Genomic DNA, 16,356 nt, shown 5'->3' on the forward strand with positions numbered 1-16,356 from the left:
CCTCTATGCAGGGGTGAAACCACCATGAGGGAGAAGAAAAAACGAAGGGATGATGATAGTTTCCCCCAGGTCTGCAAACCCCACACTGCTCCTGGCCACACAACCACCACAGAGGCTGTGGAAGCAGCACGGAGCTGGTGCAGCAGCACAAGATGTGAGTGACCCCTACTTCTCCAGAAACCTCAGGTTTCACTGGGTTTTGGGGTGAGGACACAGACCTTCCCTTCTCCAGCACAAATCTCCAGGAAGCAGCAATGACAGCAGATATCTAGGGGTCAGCCCCGGTGGGCAGGAACAGACCGGAGAACCAATATCCCTCCTGGAAAACCTTATCTGCTGCTTTTCTGTGAAACACACCAATCAGCCGAGCGCTGCCCTCGGGGCCCAGATGACGCATCTTGTTAATGAGACGATCTCTACTTACAACAAAAAGCCATTCAAACGAGGGAGGATTAACATGCAGGAAGGCACGGGACAGAGGATAATAACACTAATGACTTACCCTGTGCGGGTACTCTGCACACTGACCCTGTGAAAGAACAGGATTAAAAGGAAAGAGTTTAAACCACAAACAGAGGGGACTGAAATAGGCACACGGGGTCAGATCCAGAAGGTGTAAATCATTGTGATTATATCAAATTCAGTGCAGTTATACCAATTTGAACCCGACAAGCAGCCTGCCTCCTGTCACCTATCCCCTGAGCCCTCTGCTCTTGCTGTACTCCTCAGCCACTCACAGTTAGACCGAGCAGCACCAAGTCTACTGAGTCCCTTCCACTCTTTACATTTAATTCTTAACACGTCTCCCATTGAATTTACCTTTTCTCCTTTTTGTCCTGGGGGTCCCTATAAAAGAAAAGTGACGAAATAGGCCTCAGTAAATTAAGGAGTTCAGTGAATGCCAAGGGAGAGGGATTAGGGGGAGACATGGGATAGGGATGAGATGGGATACTTGGATACTTACAGGTTGTCCCCTGGGACCTGCAGCACCCTTTAAAGAAATACATATGTGAGCATGAGATGGTTTCCCATTTACAGTGACAAGAAGACAACAACTCTCAGTGTATGGAATAGGTGAAAAACTCAGCTTTTAAAAACAATTGTGGAGAAAACTCCCAAAAGAAGTCTGGGCTCCCTTTGTTACTCTGGAGGAGTAAAAATGCACACATGTTCTGGCTGCACTGCAGGGGGGAATTATTAAAAGGAGAGGGGAAAAGTCATCAGGAAAACACACCCTTATTGTTCCCAGGACCTCAGTTGACAGCGCGGCTCCTCGGCCGACGCACTGGGATGGAACCAGAAGCAGCAAGGACTGAAGCCTGAGCTAGGATTGCACAATGGGAGTGGGGAGCAGGGATCTTCAACATGTGCTTGCCAGAGGGTTGTACTGACACTCGGGCTCAAAAAACAGAATTAGCAGAAGAAAACATTCAGCACTCCAGTGAGCGAAGGTGACTACAGAGCTGCTAGCTCGGCATACTCATGTTTGGGATTTCATCATCAGAGATGTCAAGAGGAACAAGACCGCATTTGGGCTTCCATCAAGTGCGGCCTAAGTTTATCATTTTCAACCAAATGCATTTTAAGAATGATGCACATATGAAACAGAGCTTCAAGGGGGGGGGGAACACATTTAATACAAAAAATATGGGGGTTTTGGTTGTTGTTAGATAAGTTGAAAGCTGCCAGATGGGTTTTGAGAAATCTTTCCATCAACTTTTACTTTTGCTATGAGGCCAACCACAAAAAATGTCAGCTCCCAGAATGTATTTAAAGAACATAATTGCTAAGTGCAAGGAAAACACATCCCAGGCATAACTAGAGAGTTGCTGTTGTGACATGATGAATCTGATAGCCATAATGTAAAAATTACAGCCGTGCATCCCAGCACTGCTATTATGAAGTTACAGAATTAGGGATGCAGCTCATGCATCAGCTGAACGAAGCTTGCTACCCTGCCTATGAGCTTGTTTCCAGCTGAGAGGCAACATCATTTCAAACCTACCCATCACCTGCAGACAAAAATGTATATTTTTACCGTCTCTCCCTTCTGTCCAGGATGACCCTGCAAAAGAAAGAAAATACGCATCAGCTTTGGCCACCACAGTCACTAGAAGATGTTGATTTACCCCAATTCCCCCTTACCTCGGGAGGTACCTCCAAAGGGGGGTGCAGCGCTGAGCTTTGCTCACACAACTAAGAGGACACCACTCCCTGCTACGCAGAATGCTCGAACAAAGCTCTGGGGGCTGAATACAGGGTGAAAAGGCTCTGCAGGGCATGGCTGGGACACAGTTCAGCCCCCCTCGGGCTGGCAGAACAGCTTCTACTGAGTGCAGTGTGTGCCCACAGAGCAGTACAAGAGAGAGGCTGCTGGGTCTCTCTTGGGGATCATGTTCCTCATGGCAAAAACAGGATCCTGCTGCAGGAAGTTAGATGCCAGAGGTATGAGCTACCAGCTCCTTTTCCATTGCAGCATGGCTAGAGGAAGTTGGTGGGGAACTTGGCTGTGTGACTGCCACATGGAGCTGTGGGTTTCATGTCTGCTAGGTTCATGGGGAAGTAGCGGTGTTTGCACCTGGCTCTCCAAAGGATGGGAAGAACTTCAGTCTCTCTACTACAAAGCTGATTATGAGGAGGCTCTAAGGACAGCATGGAGGTCTCATGGAGATCTTTAGGATCCTTCCCTCTTCTACTGCAGCTCTTTTCAGCAAAGCAGTGAAGAGAAAGATGCTGTAGTGTCAACTTCAAAGGAAGCTGTTGGCTGAGGCAGAGGGCTGCTGCCTTGGGGACCTGCTCTGCTTGTCTGATTCAGGCTGGGAGTGTCTGCTAAGGCTTTCCCTGTTACGTGCTATTTTATAGATCTGCCTAGAAGGGAAGAGGCCACACTCTGCCTTCCCGAGTTCTCCTGACTCCTGCATCTCCCCCCAAGGCATCTGTGGTATCCTCCTACCTGCCAATCTCCTAATTTTCTTTTAATCCATGCATGTGCATGACTTTGCAAAATAATCCCCTTAAAAACATACTGTATAAGACACAGGCTGGCAGGGCAGTGGGACCTAGCAGGAGGCAGGACAGGAAGCCTGCAGAGATGTTGTTTGCTTACCGGTTTGCCGTCCAAGCCAATAGGGCCCTGAAATAAAAAAGGAAAAATGATGAGAAGTGCTTTTCCTGGGGTGTCTGTCCATCTGCCCCAGGAAGCACCATGTGCCACAAGACTGCACGGACTGGGGTGAGGTGAGGTGACTCTCCCTGCCCTCTGGCCGGGTCCTGGCAGGTACCTGGCCCACTGAGTACAAGCCCAGATTCCCAATTGCTCCAGCAGGGACCTGCTCACTGTCAGCCCATTTCAGCAGCAATGCTGGACACAAGAAGGGAAGAGAGGAGGGATTCATAGGCAATTTGCAAAAAGCCCTCAAAATTTAAAATCCTACGGTGTCCAGTAAACTAGTTGAAAATCAGCAGTTTTCTCAAGACTTCAACTTAAAAGGGCATACGCCTTTGGGGAAGAGGTATTTTTGCAAGTGATAAAATAATAAAAGTGTCCCTGGGAAGAGGTGACACAGAGCTCAGCACATGCTGAAGGTACTGTTTGATGAGAAACAGGCTCCACAAGCGCTGTCCCACTCGGCACTTTCTCATGAGCTGGGCTGATTTGTTTTCTGCTCCTCCAAAAGCCAAAGACCACAACGGCCCAGAGAGATCTGCTTCTCCTCAGCCCCGGGGCAGCTCACAGCCCCCCTTTCCGCACAGGGCAGAGCCGCGGAGCCTGGTCAGACAGCTCAGAGGCTGCCAATTCCTCCCATTTTCCAGGCATGAGAGTCTCCCCTGCAGACCTGCTCTGGCACATCCAGTGTCCTGGAGCAGCAGCTGAGCTGCCTCGCGGTAGCAGGGATGTGGGGGGTGTTTGCCTTAGGCTCCCTAGTTGTCCAGGATAAATGCATATGAATAAATAGCAACCGTTTGAGTTCTCCAGCAGCCTCAGTGCTTCAGAGAGTGCTGCCAGCAGCTGTAGGATTGAAATGAAATTTGCTTTGTCCTCTCCTGGGCTTGTTCTCTGTTCCCTTGCCCATCTGCAACAGTGTTTCAGAAGAATTCCCTCTCATGTTTTATGTACTCTCCCTTCGGCATGACCAGGGTGTTCAGCCCAGCACAGTCCCCAGCTGACCCTCACCATGTAGGGCCCCCTTTGGATCCCAGGCACTTCCTGCTATTGGAATATCACCTAAAAGCTCAACTAAGGTTGGAATTTCATCTACCTAGGGGTTATTTTCTTTTTGGGGGGATATTTCTTAGGACAGTTTTCTTTTATTGAACAGATCTGGCTTCACCTATGTTATTTTAACACTTGGGGTTTTTTTTAAATTAATTTCCTTCTGGAGTTGTGTGGTTTGGAGTTTTTTCCCCCCTAAGTATCACTTAAAAGGAAAAAAAAAAGAAAAACAAATGAAGAAAGAATTACTTTTTCCAGTGATATCAGATCAGGTAATTGGTTTCAGGAAGAAATGATGAGATACAGCAGGCACTAATGAGGCTTCCTAGTAACATCACACACCCGTAGCTCATAAATTAACAGTTACACTTACCGGGAATCCAGGAAAACCTCTTGTTCCAGGCTGTCCCTGGGAAGGATGAAACAGAGACAGCAGTTTAGAGGAACTGAAATGAATTTTGATAGACCCTAAGTCCTCTCTACAGAGCCTTTCCTCCAGCCTCTGACCAATTATCCTAGGACTCTCTGAAGAGACACCTAATTCTCCTCCAAGGGGAAAGTGTCTTGGGAAGGAGGGGAAATCTCTCATCCCCACTCCAGCTTGTATAGGGCCAAGAAAATGCTGGAGCAGCTCCATTTTGGACTGCAAGCAGTTTCCTTGAAGTTTTTACATTAATTAAATGGGTGTCCCTAGCCCATATGCTAGGCTTTTGGAGTATATTCCAGAGGCTGAGCTCATTTTATGGCAATTCTTACTGCCATAAACCGGAGACGTTTAATGCAGGGTGCTGCTCTGTGCAAGACAAGCCTCACAGATCACTGGTATCTAAACACAACCATCCCCCTTCTCCTTCTCCCCTAATCTCAAGTCCCAGCACATTCATTTTCCTCACAAATAATTCTGGAGAAGAGATGATGTTTTTCTTTTCTGGTTTGTTTTTTTTTTTTTTTTTGGTTGGTTGGTTGGTTGGTTTTGGTTGTTGGTTTTTTTGGTTGATTGGTTGGTTGGGGTTTTTTTGGTCCTCTGAAAGCTACGAGAAAAAGGAGAGTTAGGCAGTGTGACGAGAGGAACATGAGCACCAAGTCTTTTCCCCACCTCTTGCTAGCTAGCCAGAACTGGCTATCAGTTTGGGATCATGTACAGCAAACACTGGCTTGGGATGTGTTTGGCAGCTTCTTCATCACCCACTTAAAAACACCGAAAAAAAAGAAAATGTCCTGGCTGTTAATTTTTCCCCAGTTCTTCAGTTTTTGGGACCTGTGACACCCCAGGTCACAGTGACCGTAGATTTGTGGGTATCCAGTAAAGATACCACTTCACTTAGGGATTTTCAATCTCAAATTAAAAAAAAAAATAAAAAAAAAATGTGTGAGCCAAGTCAGGAAGCTTATGGTCCATATGGTCCAGACTTCAGCAGATTTTGAAGCACTCATATAGATGGAAGCAGCAGGATGAGGTAAATCCTGTACCATGCTCATCAGGTGACCACTGTGGCATCTTGCCTACCCTGAAAGCTATGCTACGATGCCAAAAAGCCCAGGTTCCTTATGTACTCTCCCATTCTGGGGAAGAAAATGCTTTCTTCAGCAATTTGAGACGCCACGACTGGACTGTTCGAGTCCCACAAGGGTTTCCCAGGAAAGAGCTATAAACAAGGGTGCAACTCTGCCTTAACCAGAGCGATCCCGTGTGGTGATGAGGGAAGGGAAGGGGAAGGAGGGGACGGGCCTGCTGGGCTGTGAGACTGAGGTTTGCCACAGTGAAGCAATAAGTATCCTTTGGGAGAGACCTCAGAGCTACACTGGCAGGGAAAACCTTTACCTTCAGGTTACATCTCCTCCCTCTATCTGCAGACTCAGTGAATGTTTAACCCTGCAGAGGATGGGGCCAAACAGTCCTTTTGCAGGGTTTGAGGGATGTGCCCGTTCCACAAAATGCCTCATGTTGCACTGGCAGTTCTGGTTTTGTACACAGTGCTAGCAGGAACTTATCGCATTTGTACTGGCTTTTTAGTTCTGCAGAGTTGAACTTGGTCAGCTTTGCTTTGCAAGATACATAGAAAACCACCTGGTCCTGTTGGCCAGTGACCAGGAGGGAAGATAGGCTATAAATTAGAGGATCTGTCCACTGCTGGCTTCTGAAAAGGCAAGAAGCAAGAAGAGCCTAGCCACAATTCATTAGTTTTGGTTCCCGGTTGGACACTTCCCCGGACAAGAAGTGCTAAAAAAAGAATTAGGGAGAAAAACCTGGAAATGGTGCAATTTGGCTTCCTCTGTAGACTACAGACTGTTGCCTCTTTCTCTGGAGGACAGCAGCATGATTTGCACAGTATCACGCCAAGACAACAGTTCAGCAGTGAGTGATTCCAAGAGACTGTTTTTGTTGGGTGGCTGCTTTTCCTTGTCTTCTTTTTAAAATGTTGATTGTATGAAGAATGTAATCCTGGGAGCTGCCAAATCATGGAGACTGTCTGTTTCTGCCACTATCGCTGCACTGTCCCTCTCTGGCCAGAAGTTAAGCAGCTCTGAGCTTGAGCAAAAACTTCAACCTCCAAACAAAAATCTGGAAACTATTTGTCATCCCACGTCTTTCCGAGTGGCCCCTTGGCCAGGGTTTCCGTGTTTGTCTTCAGTGCTCAGCCATCCTTCTGACCTATCACCAGCTCCCCAGGAAACTGGATCATCTTCACAGTAGGCTTTGCAGCGGGAAAAGTGTGGAATTGTGCCAGTCCTGGCATATCAGGGCTTTGACTGGTGTAGGCAAAACCCCATTTTAGATACCATTTGCCATCTAAATTTTCTGCTGCTTTGAAGATGCAACATGTTCTGCACTTTCCCAAACCACAGCAAAGGCAGCAGCACCAAAGCAGACATTAAAAACTGTTCTGCAAACCAGGCATGTGTCCTTCAAGAAAACAGTGATGCCTGTCTCTCTCTGCAGGGCCTACATGGACAGGGACTGATGGCTTTTCTCTCCGATTATTGTAACTACACTGTCCAGAAGGCTGAGAGCCACAGCCTGGGAGAAACAGCAAAATCCACAGGACACTTACCCTCCAAAATCTGCTTTTTGTGGAGCAGGGTGGTCTTGCTTAGATCTTGGCATTGAGAGACCTGCCAGCTGTTCCTCCTTGCCTGGACATATGGCCAGGGACCATCTGCTGGGCATATTGTTTGGGTCCTGAGTTTTGGTTCTGTCACTTCTCAAACTCCAGCATCCCAGGCAGGTGGGTCTGGGAACCGGCAAAGCTGTTTGTTATTAGAAACACTTGCCATGGGGCTTTTGGAAAGTTAATTGGAAAGCCAGATGTAGCCAAGTGTTCTCACTGCCTAGGTCTCTCTCACTTGACCTCTGCTGTGAAACAAAGGCTCCAGCGGCCCATCCTCTCTGCAGGTCAAGGATGGTGCTCTTCACAGGTTAATCAAAATCGGAAGTGCCCACTGGGAGGGAGAGAATTGAATCTCCAGGTCTTTTTTTCATGGAAATCTCTGGTGGAGGCTGTGCAGGGATGGAGTGGAGAGGACTGGCTGCACCCTCACAAAAGCAGAGGCTTGCCGGCTGAACCGCAGTGTAAGAAACATCCAGTGTTTAGGGCACGTAAACACATTCCAACCCTTCAACTTGGTCTTTTTTTATGACCTTATCCTTGCAAAAAGCTTTGTCTGGCTGACTTGTTGCACCTTGCAGGGACACTTTTGCTGGAACAGGATGCATAATCCTGCCTGCACTTTCCTCATCGCCCCAGACAGCTAAGGGACTGCCCAGATAGCAGTAAATGTGTTGACAAAGAGTTTTCAAGATGTTGCGTACTTGACAAGACCCCCAAACTATTCGTCTTTGTGACTTCACCACTCGTCAGCTTAGCTCTGATCCTGCTCCTTCATCAAAATCAGGGAGTTTGTCCCCTGCTGAAGAAACCAAGGTTGAGATCAGCCAGGCATTTTCTGCAAAAGTGGTAGCAGCCCTGTTGCAAGAAGAAAGGATGCTTCTTCCTTTTAAATGCAGGAATATGGTTTCCTTGCAAGGAAAGGCTTCCTTATTTGTTCTGGAGAATGAGCTGTAATTTCATTATATATAGTATATAATAGCAGTATAAAACCAAGGCTGGCTCAGTATGGGAACCACATTATACAGGGTTTTTGCTCTTTCCAGCTGATGCTGTGTCTTAGTGCCCCTCCTCAGTCTTTCCCAGTAACCTGCCCACATCCTGCATCAGCCAAAAATAGAGAGAAAAAGCCACTTACAGGCGGACCGCGGGGCCCAATGATAGACATGCCGGCTTCTCCTGGAGCACCCTGCAGAGACACGAGGGAGAGGAAGAGGAGTGAGCAAAGGAGGAAAGGAAAATACAAAGACAATGATACTCCTGTCAAGACTGGGGTTAAATGAGGGTGCCTCAGGTGTGAGACCTTCAGGGCTTATGGGGTAGCTGCCATTCTGGCCTCCCCCAGCTCTTGCCTCACACTTTAGGAGAAAAGAGATGTCATTTTTAGCCGCTCAGAAGTGCCAGAAAATGGAAGCTGCACAGCAAGGAGAACTATAAACACATAAAACACTTTCTGGCAAAACAGAGGTTCTGCCCCATTGCAAGTGTGAAAGATGGCCTGAAACCCTTGCTGTTTCCTTACTGTGAGTCCAGGAGGACTGTGTCCTGCAGAAGAAAGAAAAGGAGGAGGGAGGTACTGGGCTTCAGGGAAATTGGAGCTGTGGGCAGTTTGTGTACTTCTCAAACTCAGCTGAGATGTGGATGAAAACAGAGCAAAGTGCTTGCTGGAAAAGAAAACAGCTGCCTCTCCAGCTCCTTGCCACCCACGGCGTGCGATGGGCAAGACACGTCCCTCTCTCTGGAAAACAGTGTACTCCTGAGAGGCAGCTCCAGAAGTGCCCAGGGCTGGGGATCTTTGGGATGGAGCATCCCATAAACCAAGCAGCCTGCAAGCAAGCAGAGCTCTCTGCAAAACAAAGCCGTGGCCTGCCAAAGACCTAGGGCTCTCACAGAGTGCTTTGGGGAAGCAGGGACAATGGATTTTTTCCACTGTTTGTTTGTATGTATCTGCTGTCCCTTCGTCTTGAAAACTTTGGCCAGAGAAAAATGCAAGGACATGCAGAGAAAAAGCAGGATGGCTTCAGGTGGGGAAATCTTAGTCTGTTGGATAAGGTTGGTTGGCTCCAATGAGCAAGCAGTGAAAGCAAGGAAGGAGAATCTCTCTCCTACCTTACCCTTCCTTGTTGTATTTTTCTCTCTATCTACTATGAAGAGGAGCAAATAGGCCTGGTATGGTAGTGCACAGGTGATACCCCTGTCAGGTGAATATTCATCCCTTTCCTAATTCCTACATATTGTTACTCAGTTATTCACACACCCCAAACACCTCCATTTCCCTGTTCTCACGGGTGGGAAGTACTCACAGCTCTGGGGAAAATACGCTAACACTGAAATGTCAAAACAGGGGCCAGCAGTAGGGTGCTTTGCAAACCACCAGTTCTTTGTGGGCACAAAACACCAACTCACTACACAGCAAGCAGTCTTTGAGATGGTGTCCCACTGTGTCAGAAATAGAAGCATGCTGTGCCATTTTCTTCCTTGCTCCTGCTTGCACTAGGGATCAGACTAACCTGGGAGGTGGAGGGGAGCTGCAGGTTGATTAGGTCAAGCAGAACTGCCAGTGGGGAAGAAAGTCAATGGTTAAAACCCAGGAAGCCTGAAGGGAAGCCCTGCGTGTGCCCGCTGGCTCTTATGCTGTTAGTAAATTGTCATAAACAAGAAACGCAGCGTCTTCAGAGGCTGAGTAGCCTGGAAGGAATTTGGGAAATATACTTGCACTGACACGGAAGATGGGGCAGCCTGGGGGTGTGGAAGCCCAGAGCTGGCTGCAGTGGTCATGACTGTGACCAGGGAGCTTGGGCTGGCCCTAGAGGAGGCCCTAGAGTCTAGGGGTGCTACAGGCTATGAGAAGCTGACTCACCTTCTCTCCAGATTGCCCTTTTAGTCCCTGGGTCAGTGGCACCCATCGCAGCCACATGCAAGAGGGTGCAGGGAAGAGAGAGAGAGAGACATACACAGGCGTCAGCGGCAGGGGCACGCTCTCCCGCCCCAAAACCCTGGCTATGGGGTTGGGATGAGCAGGGTGGCCTCAGCTCCTGCCCCACCCCTCCTCCCCATCCTCATCATGGGATGCCCAAGCAAGGAGCAGCTCCAAAATACAGCCCTGAGCCAGGCAGGGGATGGTCCCCTTCACTCAGGGCAGAATTATCTGGAAAGGGCAGCTGCTGGTGGCAGGCAGGGGTGCGTGTTAGCAAGCCCACAGTTAGCAAGCCTGGCCAGCGCACGAGGTGGAGCAGGAGGCACCCAACCAAGGGGACGCTGAACCAGAGGAGGACCTGGATAGCACAGGGATAGAGGGAATGGAAACACCCCTCCTGGCACGTGTGTGGCTTGCAGGGCTGGTCACCCTGCTGCAACAAGGGGAGCCCCTCAGGTGTGGGGCTCAGAGAGAACACTGACACCTGCCAAGGACCATCCTGAAAGCTCCCCCGGCCAAATCCTGGGGGTTGGAAGAGAACGGGGAGGATAAGGCACACACAAGAGATTTTGACTTACCGGCCGCCCAGGGATCCCCATCGCACCTTTGTCTCCCTGGCAATTAAGGCAAAATCAGAGGCAATTGGTAACTAACCAAAAGCAAGGTTATAAAACAGCACAAATGAAGTGTGCCACAGCAGCAGCTTTGTGCTGTGGTGCAAGTGTCGAGGGATTTTGAGGGGTAGAAAGAAAGTTAAAGAGAGGAAAGTGCATTTGCGTGTGCCCAAACCTGTCTTTAAGAACATGTGTGAACCACCAGTTCATGTGTATATATGACAAACCAGCAAATCTCACAACAGAAATCACACACTGCAATTTAGGCGGCAAAAGAAGGACAAGAGTCTCCAGTCAAACAAAGTGTAATCCCAATTTCCAACACTTCATAAAATCCAGGTCCTGGGAACTGGCTTCCTGAAGTAGCCAACTGTCACGTTTTTCTCTTTCTTGACCAAAGTCAGCTGGGTGTTAGCTACTTATTTATAGAGTTATCACTTTGAAACACAATTCTCTTAGACTTGAAAACACAGTCCTGTCCAGAAGCAACAGAAAAATGTGAGAACACAAGCTGACACAGGAAAAAGCATGTCTGGAAGAAGACATACGAGCAGCTGTGTTCAGTGTCCTCTACCCCTTTGAGTTACTTCCCAGTGCGTTGTCAGGGTGTGAACGATCCCAACAGTGGTTTTGGGAATGACTGTGGGTCAGGAGACACTGGACAGAGCCTCGTAAACACATGAACGCAGGACTGGTGGCAATTTTCTTCAGCCACTTACCTACAAGGCAGTTTGCTGCCTCTTGCAGTTAAATTTAACTATGCAATTAAAAAAAAAACAAACCACCCCCCTCTGCATTCCTGGTCACCAAAACTGAAGGCTGTGCAGATCTGGAAGACAGCAGCTCATTGCTAAAGGATCTTGATGATTATGGCTTCAGCAGTCATGCAGCTTCTGCTCTATATTTTGCAAAAATGACATGATAATAATCTCTCAGTTCTGTTTCCAGCAATGTTTGGGGTTTCCTTATGTAAAACAGAGTTTTCCTGCCCATGGCTGACTGTGTCTGTGGGCACAAACCTGGTTTTCTGGTTTCTGCAGCTGGAGACACCGGCCTCATCGGTGCCACCTCTTCGTGCCTTCCCCCACATCCAGCCCCGGCGCATGTGAACGCACTCTGAAATCTCTGGAAAGGGAAGGCACTTCACTATATTCATTTTTCTGGGTGTACACAAAGGCTCTTCTGGTTGTACAACCCAAACTCCGACATTATTGCCTGGGATCAAACCATTCCTTGGTGGAAGTTTAGCCACTTCCCTCCGTGGAGCTGTTCGGTGTGGGGAGCATTCCTTCCCATGCAGCCCATGTTTTGATAAATTGAAGAGCAATACATGCTTTGCAAAAGCATCCCTTGCAGATGGATCAAACGCTAAACAGCTGCTTGATTTTAAATTTTGTCCATGATATATTATGGGAAACTGCTTTCTTCCAAGGTTTTAGGCGGGTTCTCAGTCCTGCTAATATTTGCCTATCTCTGTGTGCCAGCAGCGAGCAAAACTCCTGGTGTCAGCATCTTGCCCTGGGATTCCTTTGTGGCTGCTGGAAAATATAACGCTGAGCTTTCCTCTGCTTTTAGTCCCTTAAATGCTGCTTTCCTCCACAGCTGAGCCCAGGCTGATCTCCCTCGTGGTTTGAGGTAAAAGCTGAGTTAATTTCTCCTGGCTCTGCTGTGGCTGGTGCCTGAACAGGAAGAGCCCAAGGTCAGGGCTGAGCCGTGTCAGGTCTCCCGTGAATACCTGGTGTCGGAGTGGTACATGACGGCACCGTATCTGGTATGTGACTGCACAGCATTACAGCCCTCCGAGCAACAACAGCAAAGGGGGAGCTCCCAGTAGGACAGCAAATAAATGCCAGATGTTTATAAGGAAAGGTTGTCTGTGACAGGGAGCCAGGAAAGAGCACTCGTGGGTGGATGATACCATGTAGGTTGGTTACAAAGCCTGAAGCTCCCACATTGGAGCTAGAGGAGCACGAAAGGCAACAAGCAGCCTCTGTCCTGAGTCAGGGGAGAGCCAGCAGCACAGTTTGCATTTCCTTCATTAGGAAACTGCCTGTTGCAACTCGTGCAGTCTCCAGGTGAGCAGCAGCCTAGGGAGCAGGGAGCCATCACCAGGAAAGCACACAGCTCTAACTCCAAAACCCACACTCCTTCCTCACTCATGACTAACTCAGATGCAGATACTGTTATTACAGACTTTTGCATTTGTCCCAGAGTGACTTAGGCCTTCTAAATCTTGCTGCAACTAGCAAGTCCCATCAGCAAGAATACTGCACACCCTGCATCTTCGACCAGACTCTTAAGCTGACAAAGGTATCTTCAAAACTAGTGTTTCCCACACATAGGAGGGCTCATGGGGATTATGTTACCCTCAGGTTTGGCCCTACAAAGCTCCTGCAGTCCCTGTTCTGTATGAGCCATGTCCTGTTTGCAATACTCTGTTCCACAGCACATTTTCTATGCCAGACTTACTTCTCCCAGTTAACGAACGCTGGAGGCCTCCTGATCAAAGTACTGCCAGACAGAGAGAATGAGAGGATGAGATGGAAAGAACGAAGTACCTACTGGGAGCCCAGGCCTTTCTGTGAGGCCCTGGGACAAATACACAGAAACAGCAAAAACTACCTTCAAACTCTGAAGGGAGGGCTTGATAAAGAGATGAAATCACATGGAAGGGTTTAGGAAACAGAATGGTTAAAAAACTCTCCACAGCTCCTTGACCATCAGCTCTGATTGCTTTGGTTTCCTAATCTCCTGCTTGTGAAGTTTTCTCTCCTTTTGGCATGGCTCTGCCCACAGCTCTCTGCACGGGCTCTGAAGGTATCTGCAACTCCATGGAGAACAAGCTAATTACATGGCTTTGACTTTCTTCCTTACTTTCCATCTGCTAAATATTATTTTTTCATGTATGGAATTGCTGCAGTTGCCACAGAAATGTTGCATGATCAGAAAAGGGGGAGAAAATGTCCATGAGAGGATCTTCTGCTTCGGATGTGGTCCAGACAGTGAAAGAGTCTGGAAACCTCTGGACTATTGCACGATTTCATCATTTCCTTCCTTCCTTTGCCCCTTTTAGTCTCAATCTCACCAAATATCTTACGTGACTGCGGGTTGCCCTTGCCTTCACCAAAGCCTCAACTGACTTCACGAATAAGGGGGGGGAGCATCAGTTGGGCAAGAGGAGAGCATGGAGACCCCTTCTGCTGCTGTGATGTTGCTCATCCACTTCCCTGGCTTTTCTCCTCCTTGTCCTAGACTACAAGCAGGGCCCAGTGCATTTCTAGTGAGAATTTCTGCCCACCTCCACACTCAAGCCAACACCAGCACTGAGAGCTAAGCCCTGCCACACTGCATGCTGTGTTTTGCAAGATGGAAAACAAAAACAGGAGAGAGATGTGAGGTGGTCAGCACTTTGGGGTTGCTCTCCAGAACAATGCATATGACAGTCAGCCAGGCAGGAGCCCAGGTCTGTTTGCTCATAAAACCATTGCCATTTTAATCACAAGAAATATGAGGGAGAAAATATTTCCTATGGTGACATGGAGGATTCCATTTGGCTCTTCAGAGGTGAACTTTCGCTCACAGTGGTTTCGCTCACCAGCCATCAGAAACCCAAGAGGTCCTGAATGAGATGAGGGTGCTGCTATCCCAGGACAAATTCCACCTTGGCTAATGACACTCAGTCTGCCTGACTTCCTCTTATTATTTCCATTGGCTGTAGCACTCCTTATGGCCTGTCCTGGAAGTCTGCATGCGGAGGCAGGTTCAGGGGTCGCAATAAGCCAGGATACAGTAGCAAATAATGTCAGCACTTCTCTGGTGGTCTCATGTGTTTCTGCCAGGCTTCAATCTCTCATTACAATATTAGGTTTCTAACCCTTAGTGCTGCAGAGGAAGCCTGGAGCGTGCGTCTTCCTCACCCCACAAGGCACCGACTGCTCTCTAGGAGATGTCTGTGCTGAGCTATTAATTTCTCTTTAATTTCTCACAGCAATAACAGACATACCAACACCACTACCAATTTTGTGCCCGCCCTGTCTATTTAATGCCAACGTCTGGCTGCCCAGGCTGGAGTAGGAGGGACAGCCATGGATGGACTCCACTTGCAGCCCCCTCCAAAGCAGTGCTTTCTTCCCAAAACCCCACAGCTAATGTGAAATACATCCACTTCTGTCCTCATCCTCAAAGCCCCTGGGATAAGCTGAAGGTTTGTGTGGATCAGGGCTTCCAGCTGTGAAACACTTTCAGACCTTTTGGCCTAGAAGGTGCAACTTTTTGGAAGATTGTTGTCATTAAATACGTCTGTGTTCGTATATCTGGGGGAGTTCAGTCTATAGCATTTCAGCTTGATGAAACGGGAAAGAAAATAGGTTGTGCACAGCAACTACTTCTCCTCAGAACGTCATCTGCAAACTGTTTAAGACATTTTTCCATGAACAGACAAAAGATGACTACCGTATGTTTAACTTCTCATGTTCCTCCACAGAAACCCACTATAGTCACTCTATTGTACACGAATATAAACCATTTCCCCTGGAAGGACTGTGCTAGAGACAATATAGTGTTTCTTTATAATCCTGAGAGATACATGGCCTCAGTCCTTGCACTGCTGCTGCTGGTTCACTGTGGGTCTCTTAAGAGCTACAAGAAAATTTCTGCAATAACCTAGCTATTTTCCTGAAGCCTAAATCATCTGCACTGAGGTTTTACATTAGCTAACATTTGAAAAGGAAGCTGTCAACACAATTTTTCCTTGGAAATTGATAGCTGTGCAGCTATACTTGAGAGCCCAGCAGTTCAGCCAGCCTGGGTGAAGTAGCAGGGAACAAGTCCCTCCAGCTCAGCTCCTGCCATGTGTTTGTGATCTGCCTTTCTCTTTTTTGCACACACATCTTGTTCAGTGTGTGGCACCCAGTGCATGTGAAGCACATGCAGGCGGTTCCCCTGGAATATGTGGGGCCAACTGGTAACACACAGACACCTATACCACATGGGTTTGCGGTGTCCCCATCCCTGGCTCACTCTATCTCCCCCTCACAGGCTGAATTGCAGGCAAGAGCAATCCCACTCCAACATAGATCCTGACAACCCACAGTACTTGCTGTTTGGGAGATCTCAGGGTACCAGGACTGCAAAGTTGACTACCACACCAGACACCACAGACAGGAGACTGTGCCAGTTCATGCCCCACAAACTCTGTGTCAACAGCTTCTAAAACCACCAAGGTTTGGTACTTACAGGCGGACCTGAAAGAGAGGAAAAAAATTAACAATCATTAATTATTTTAATGTAATAAATGCTAACCAGAAGGACTAGATAAAAACATTGCACCATCTTTTGGGGTTGATCCTGAGGCTGCTCCCATTTGCTGATGCACTTTCACCAACTCTCTGCTTGTTAATTAAGATATCCCCACAATTAGCAGCTGCTAATAATCACCAAGTGCAGGGCAGCCTCTGACAGCCCTGTGTCAGGAAGGCCATGCAAGTCAGGCTCTTGATGCTGTTA

General features: G+C 48.0%; 1 protein-coding gene and 1 long non-coding RNA gene across 20 annotated transcripts in view; one reads left to right on the top strand and one right to left on the bottom strand.

The window, feature by feature from the left end:
* The window catches only part of LOC135417780 (uncharacterized), a 76,615-nt gene that overhangs the window by 55,631 nt on the left and 4,628 nt on the right, over nucleotides 1-16,356 (top strand). The window lies entirely within an intron of this gene.
* COL13A1 (collagen type XIII alpha 1 chain) overlaps nucleotides 1-16,356 on the bottom strand; it is a 95,821-nt gene that overhangs the window by 51,507 nt on the left and 27,958 nt on the right. For 18 of the 19 annotated variants that reach the window (XM_064662232.1, XM_064662225.1, XM_064662228.1 and 15 more), the window contains exons 4-12: nucleotides 10,816-10,851; nucleotides 10,181-10,207; nucleotides 8,459-8,509; nucleotides 4,587-4,622; nucleotides 3,107-3,133; nucleotides 2,039-2,065; nucleotides 965-991; nucleotides 820-846; nucleotides 503-529 (exon numbers count right to left, since the gene is read on the bottom strand). In XM_064662232.1, the coding sequence (XP_064518302.1) occupies nucleotides 503-529; nucleotides 820-846; nucleotides 965-991; nucleotides 2,039-2,065; nucleotides 3,107-3,133; nucleotides 4,587-4,622; nucleotides 8,459-8,509; nucleotides 10,181-10,207; nucleotides 10,816-10,851 (285 nt within the window). The remainder of the gene's footprint in view (nucleotides 1-502; nucleotides 530-819; nucleotides 847-964; nucleotides 992-2,038; nucleotides 2,066-3,106; nucleotides 3,134-4,586; nucleotides 4,623-8,458; nucleotides 8,510-10,180; nucleotides 10,208-10,815; nucleotides 10,852-16,356) is intronic. The other variant, XM_064662219.1, reaches the window with a different exon arrangement.

The sequence above is a fragment of the Pseudopipra pipra genome, chromosome 8, assembly GCF_036250125.1.
Source record: "Pseudopipra pipra isolate bDixPip1 chromosome 8, bDixPip1.hap1, whole genome shotgun sequence".
Lineage (NCBI taxonomy): Eukaryota > Metazoa > Chordata > Aves > Passeriformes > Pipridae > Pseudopipra > Pseudopipra pipra.